The 7,205-nt window shown below is 40.9% G+C and overlaps 1 protein-coding gene across 1 annotated transcript in view; it reads right to left on the bottom strand.

The window, feature by feature from the left end:
- POLR2B (RNA polymerase II subunit B) overlaps positions 1-7,205 on the bottom strand; it is a 50,381-nt gene that overhangs the window by 23,542 nt on the left and 19,634 nt on the right. The window contains exons 7-13 of the mRNA XM_004706294.2: positions 5,799-5,963; positions 4,412-4,608; positions 4,151-4,270; positions 2,401-2,587; positions 1,460-1,603; positions 775-914; positions 565-676 (exon numbers count right to left, since the gene is read on the bottom strand). Coding sequence (XP_004706351.1) covers positions 565-676; positions 775-914; positions 1,460-1,603; positions 2,401-2,587; positions 4,151-4,270; positions 4,412-4,608; positions 5,799-5,963 — 1,065 coding nt within the window. The remainder of the gene's footprint in view (positions 1-564; positions 677-774; positions 915-1,459; positions 1,604-2,400; positions 2,588-4,150; positions 4,271-4,411; positions 4,609-5,798; positions 5,964-7,205) is intronic.

The following is a 7,205-nucleotide window of genomic DNA, read 5'->3' on the forward strand; positions in this document are numbered from 1 at the left end:
GTGTACAGTATGAGCCAATCAGTGGCAGTAATGACAGAGCATGCGCTGTTACGCAGAAACCGTGATAGAGTGAAGCCGCGGATGTCGAAGCTCGAAGTGGCGAGGGTTCACTGTACATTCTTATGGGAGCTAACACTTCAGCTTTCTCCCAAAGAACTAACCTTATGGTTTACTGCACAGTGCTCAACCCGCTGCACCACCAAACCACTTATAAGAAAGACACACTATACACTATGGCAGACATGTGATTAGCTAGTGAACTGTACCTGACTGTCTGACTTGCAAATCTAACTTAAAGAAAGACTTACAAGGACACGTTTGTAATCCAAGGACTGCCTGTACAGTGTTCACACATGTCCAAATCACATACAGTCCTGTTTCACAGAACCTATCATGGGCTTTCAGCGATGTACGCTGCAATTAAATTAAGCTCAAAATATCTTCAATTCAAAGGCAACTAGTTCAAAGAAACGGTTTGACTAAAAACATAACTTTCACTAGTCTAGGTTGTGCCTTGCTTAGAAACCCTGCAGCTCAGGCTCTCCTAACTCACTGAAGACTTACTTCAGACACAATGATGTCCATCTGACGCCGCAGCTTCCTGAGGGTGTTCATCAGTTGTTCAGGGTCTTTATGTATGCCAACCCAGCAGCCATTAACGAAAATCTTGGTTGCACTAAAATACAAAACCACAAAGATTTGCAATTCGCGATCCTAGTCTTGGATGTAACAAAAGACTAACAATATAAAGAGACAGAAAACATCTATACATACTCAGCAATAGCCGCAGGAGAAATTTCTTCTAAGTTTTCCATACTCCATTCTTCTAAAAATTCCAGAATGGGAGATGGCTGAGAACCAACTGAAATGTAAGCCATCAGAGCTAAGTTCTTCACAAGTCCTACAGCATGACCCTATGAAACAGACAGAGTATCACTCAACTGATTCAGCGTGCCAACTCAAATCCTATTCCACAAACATTTCCTTAAGTTTGATTTCAAGACTTAGTACCCTAATTGTCTAAGACAAGATTGCTAAATAATACCTTAGTTCTAAACCCACCACATAATAAAAACTTAATTCTGAAAATAACTACTCAAAACTCCCTGCCACTGAGTTGATACCAAATCAAACCAACCCTGTAAGACAGTAGAACTGCCCCTTGAGGTTTCCGAGACCAATTCTTCCCAAGAGTAGAAAGCCTCATCTTTCTCCCGTGGAGCAGTTGGTGGTTTCTAACTGCAGACCCCTGGTAGTTACCAGTCCCATGCAGAACCACTAGGCCAGGGCTCCTTAAAAGTAATAAGCCCACTAATTACCGTATATATTCGTGTATAAGCCAAGTTTTTTCAGCACATTTTTAATGCAGTTTTTGTGGTAAAATTAGGTGCCTCGGCTGATATTCTGGTTGGCTTATACTTGAGTACATACGGTTTACACATAAATTCGAATGCGTTACCTCTGGGGTCTCAGCAGGACACACCATTCCCCACAGCGTATTATGCAACTGTCTTGGTTTTGCTAGCTTGCCATCTCTGCCAATAGGAGAGTTTAAACGTCGCAGGTGAGAAAGAGTAGACGCAAAAGTCAGACGGTTCAGTACCTAGGAAAAAAAAAATTCTTTATAGAGTTTGGGCATTTAGAAAAATAAGATTCACACTAGCTTATTTTTGCCAAAGACTAAAATCGGCAGTTATATTTTTACATACAATCCACTGAGTGGCAAGCTGTTCCTATCGCTCAGTTCCCTAACCTGGATAATCTTATTGACACCCCCCCCCTCACCCCCGGCTTAATTGTGCTGTAATAGAAAGGGTCGACACAGAGAGGAGGTCGGATGCTACTATACTGTGGGGAATGCAATCAATGTTTGTGTCAGATATTTGGGATCAATGTGTGGAATTAAATTGTGTATGAAGTGAATGGTAAACCAATTTACTCGATAAACCAAAAAGAAAGGCAGGGAGGGAGGAAGGAAGGACTATAGTGAGACATTTTTTAGCAACCTTTTCCTCAGTACTCCATCTGAAAAGTAGCTGTTACGGTTACTGCACTTACAACAGGCCCACACAGTAAGAATCAGCATCGGGAGTAAGATTTTGCAACAAAGGAAGGGAATTTCCCTTTATTCTCTGCTTTGGCTTCAAGACATAAACATTTCATTAACATCGACTGTCTCACTTCCCAAGCTTCTAATAACTCTTACTTATTAGCAATCCTAAGTTCCTATATGACAAAACAAACTTAAACTTATCAGTAATGCAAATGATTGCTAATTAAAGAAAATATTCATTTTCATAATTCCTTAGTCTCCAGCAAAATTTTCACTTTTGACCAGGAAAAAAGGCAAACTGATCTGCACTCGGTAAAAGTCCGGTGACCTTGTCGTCTCATCCTTACCTGGGACACGCCGGCTCTGGCTTGGTGAGCTTTCTTTTGATCACCCCAGTTTCCAGTAGCTAACGAGTATTTTAGGCCATCGGATATAATTCTTGTTTTAATCGCCAATTCCAAGTTGAAATCCTTTCCTCGATCAATAAATTTCTGTGCATAGATCCGCACTTCTTTAAGCAAATTCTTAAACATACTGTCAAATAAAATGGGTTGTTTTTACACATTTAAGAATCTACAACGTGCATTCTCAATAGGGAAGAGGAGAAAAGCATTTCAGCATACAAAGCACAGACAGACATACAGTGCATAACCATGGGGAGGGTGGCACACCACAGCTTGCAGTTAGGGGGAAATGTGTTAAACATTTTAAAGCCCCCTACCATCATGTGGGTGCTACCTCACAGCGACACCGTGGCATACAGCACAAGCACCCGTGGGTTTTTCTCCTCCCTCATGGGAGGAGACAGCCTCCTCTTGCTTGTCCAAGGCACAGCTGGGTAGTTCACTGTGCTGTGGTTAGCACCCCCAACAGGTAACCTCCTACTCCACCAGGGCTCCCTAAAAACCTCGCTGAGTTGATTCCTCTTGCTCTCTTTGTAATTACAAACACTAGTCTATCACACTAACAATGTATACACAACAAGGCTAATGTCAACACTAGGTTTAGGGACATTTCTTCCCTACCTATCTCTACGGACACATGTCAATTTGAACAAGGCCATATATTCTCTTTAAAAAGCAACTTATTTTATTTTAAAACACAATTATACACTATTAACTTATAAATGAAACCATGTGACACTATACAGTTATATAAACTTTACAGTAGTTAACATTATACATTGGAGATACTGAGTTCAACGTATCGTAAAGATCACTTGGGTCAGTCAGTATGGCAATATCCGCTGCATTGTTTGTCTTTACATTTGATGTTTGCTTTCTAAGTCAAAAAGTGCTTTTTGACTATGTTTATATTTATTACTGAAGTAATTTTTTCATCAAAGAACCCAATTTACTGAGATTAATACTCAATTTACGTTCATCTCAAATTGACGCATATCCGTAGATAGGTAAACCCCACACAGAATTTCAAGATGAGAAGGCTTAGAAGAAAATGAATTTGAATATATATTTGTCTCATCAAGTGGGTAAGTCAGCATAAATGGTAGGAAGTAAATGTACAGTTTCTGTAATGTTCGTTGAGGAAATCGAAATGGGTCAACATGACACTTCCTGTAAACCTAGTATTAACAAAAGAATTTTTAAATTAAAATTTCTACATTATTGTGTTCTTACACCTTTTTTAGTTATAAAAGTATGAGAAGTTCACTGCAGAAAATATGAAAGATAAAATGCTCCTGGAAAAAGAAAAAAAACGTATCCGGAATAAAATAAAAATCCCATAAAACCCCAACCCTGTGAGACCATCACTGCTTATATTTTCCATAGTCCCCTCGATCTTGTATGTATGTTTTCATAAAATGTAAAAGTTGCATTATTAAAATTCTAATACCCACAGTTGTGGCAAATCAAGGCAATAATTCAGCTTTCTCCAACAAGTTTTAAAGCTATGCGAGCAATAAGGAACATATAAACCTGTCCTCACGAACTTGACATTTCACGACAAGAGCCAGAACTGAATGTGGACAAGGGGCAAAGGGAATACAGCAACCGCCCCACGCTGGTAGCCAGTGCAGGGCTCACAATGCCCCAATCCCTCCCTGTGCCCGGACGGATGGAAACAAACCCAACTTACCCTCTAAATAAGAACGCCAGGAGAGGCCCAGCAAGATCCAATCTTTTGTTCCCATAGTGATCCCTGTCGTCCAGCTCTCTCCTGCCCAAAGCTGCCAGAAGTAACCTATGAACCATATACCTTTAAAAAAAAGATACAAAAACATGATTTTCAGCGCCCTGTCTTGGTTTATATATCTCAAACATCGTTTTACATTTTATAAGAGAAAAGCTATCTCAGTTACTCCTTAGCAAAGCCCCTGGCACAGAACGTGTAACACACCCTAAGAAGTAGGCTTTCTTGGTCTCACAGAAGTCACTGACGCCCACATGGGGGAGCATCTCTTTTTGCAGGACCTCTTTTGCATATTTAATTCTCTTCTCTTTTGTCACACCGGGCTTCGCTCCTCTTGAGCCAATGAAATTTAGTGCCACATTCTGTTCTTGGATGACAAAGGCTTCATCAAGGGAAGGTTTAACCTGTCAAGACAATTTAATTAAGTTATTTTTTAAATCTGCATTTTTGTCTCAAAATTCGTCAACTGTCATTTACTGTATAACATGTTAAATATCTCTGAACTGAATCAGCAAACAAAAATATTTCTAAAATATTGAAAAATTGAAAAATACTAGATCTAGAAGAGACTTTTAAACAACTGTTGTTGCTACAAAACTGGTTTTCTGGAAGTTGTTATTAATTAGGAAAAAGAAATATAAACAATAAACACTTTTAGAAGAAAAAATTTAAGCCCTGATGCACAGTGTGAACCCAGACTTATATGTCACCCTCAGTTTTGGAAGAGCTAAAAGGCATGTTAAGACATAGAGACTCCTGTAAAAACAGTCATTACAAGCAACAATGTGTAAACAAATGCAAAAGTAACTATGGGGGCCATGCCTTGAGGGAAGCCATGAACAGAGAGAGGGATGGCTGGGCTATTTCTGCAAACCTATTTGTAAATGCTGCACACACACTCATACAGAACACAGCTATAGAAACTTCTTCAGAGAACTACTGAACTTGGAAAGTTTTTAGCACTAGTCTTACTTTTCTGTAAATCTGAAATTGTATTCCAAAGAAAGCAATCAAAAAAACTAAAAAGAAACACACATCAATTACAGGCAACCCCCGAGTTACAATCAATTCAAGTTACTTACAACTGTGTGTTGTTTTATATATATCTCCCTGCTATTGATGTGTACCACATACAATCGTGCTACCTGTAATCTTCAAGGTTCTCCCTGACAAAAATCGGATTTACAAAAAGACTAGTAATAAAAGGCAACAAGAATAAAACTTTAAGAAGAAGAAGAATCTGAATCCCACGAGAACCTATTTCCGACAGAGCTGTCCGAGCAGAACCGGAGCCTGTCACAAGTCGGGGTCTGCCTCTCCGAGGTGGTTTTGACGCCACTGCTCAGCCATGGCTCACGACCTTTCCTCTGGCCGCTGGCCGTGTACTCCAGCGGCCAGCGGGTCTCAGGGCTGTCTCACACGGAGCTGTCAGGCTAGAGGCCCAGGCGGCCTGAATACTTTCACTACACAGTAAATGGCATGAGACAGGTGACAGTTAAAATTGCTCTCTGAGCAACTCGCATTATGTTTTAAGGTGAGAAACATTCGGTAACTTCTTGTGCAACACTATGAATACATTTTACTTTCACATTACCATTTCCATCATCTCTGGATCTTCAAAATCGTAAATAATATGCTCTAAAATGTCTCTGTCAGACACAAAGCCTAGTGCTCTGAACACAATAATGATGGGAACTTCTTGCTTGATGTACGGTAGAGTTGCCACGATGCGCTGACCAATTGCACTCTTTTTTGCACCCTAAGGGGGGGGGGGATACATCATTAGAACACGAATACGTAGAGCTCAGTTAGGTACCAACACCCTAAGAAACAATCAATAGATACGCTCATTTTAAGAGCATGCCTCCCACACTCCAAAAGCCTTCTGGTGTCTGCTCTTCAAAGCCACGGAACCGGTTTCCTAGTCTGTGCGGAGGGAGGTCTTCCAGACCTCACAGACGTCCGTTCTCAGCTGGCTGCCTGCCTGCCAGCCTGCCATGATCCTCTCAAATCACTCAGCGGTGTATTTGGAAATGACCTCTGACACCAACAGAACATTAGCATCTTCCCAGCCTCCTGCCCACCCTCCACCACCCAAAACAGAGCCTTCTAAAAGACAAACGCAGACTGAAAAAAGAGAGAGAACATGAAGACTAACTCAGAGCTTTACTGTGAGGTTAAACCTTCTTGAAACGTTTTAAATTATCACGTTTTTCACATAAGCCATTGACTGCTTCTAACTGGATACTAATTTTCCCTTTCAGTCTATCATGTGTTTCAGGATACATCTTTTTTTGAGGGAACCAATGAAACATTAAAAATCATGCCTACACCATGCAGTCACTTTTCCTCAAAAACAAACCAACAAAAAAAAACCCCAGCATATTGTTGAAAACCTGTTCGCTACATTCTCTCTAAAAATGTAATGCTTCTAAGTTTTCTATTTTATCACCATTGTTTCAGGAGAGAAACCACAGTATCTTGACTCATCCCCATATCTATAACTAAAATCCAAATGATTTTCCTTTCTCTGCCTCTAGTTAGTGTATGTACTTGTACACAAACCGAGTTTTCCAGCACACTGTTAATACAGTTTTTGTGGTAAAAGTAGGTGCCTCGGCTGATGTCCGGGTGGGCTTATGCTCGAGGACATGCGATAACTAATTTGGCCGTACCCCCAAAGCCCACTGCTAGCAAGTCGACCCAACTCCGACCAACCCTGGAGAGGGTTTCCTAGGCTGTAACTCTCTACAGGCGCATCTTGCTCTCTTGGGATGCGGAGTGGTCGTGGCACAACATGAGTAATGAAACTGAGATCCCTAACCCAAGGCTTCCCTGACAGCACCACCAGGGCACCTTAGTTTGCTCATAACCACCTGACACACACTCTGTTCCTATCTTTGTCCTCCACAATCCAGGCCAGCACTTCTCAACAACAACCAAAACAACGCTCATCACAATCACCTGGGGACCTTTTCCAAACACCTACCGCAGTCCCCTT

The sequence above is a fragment of the Echinops telfairi genome, unplaced genomic scaffold, assembly GCF_000313985.2.
Source record: "Echinops telfairi isolate 266 unplaced genomic scaffold, ASM31398v2 ScPeMD7_7468;HRSCAF=8506_0, whole genome shotgun sequence".
Classification (NCBI taxonomy): domain Eukaryota; kingdom Metazoa; phylum Chordata; class Mammalia; order Afrosoricida; family Tenrecidae; genus Echinops; species Echinops telfairi.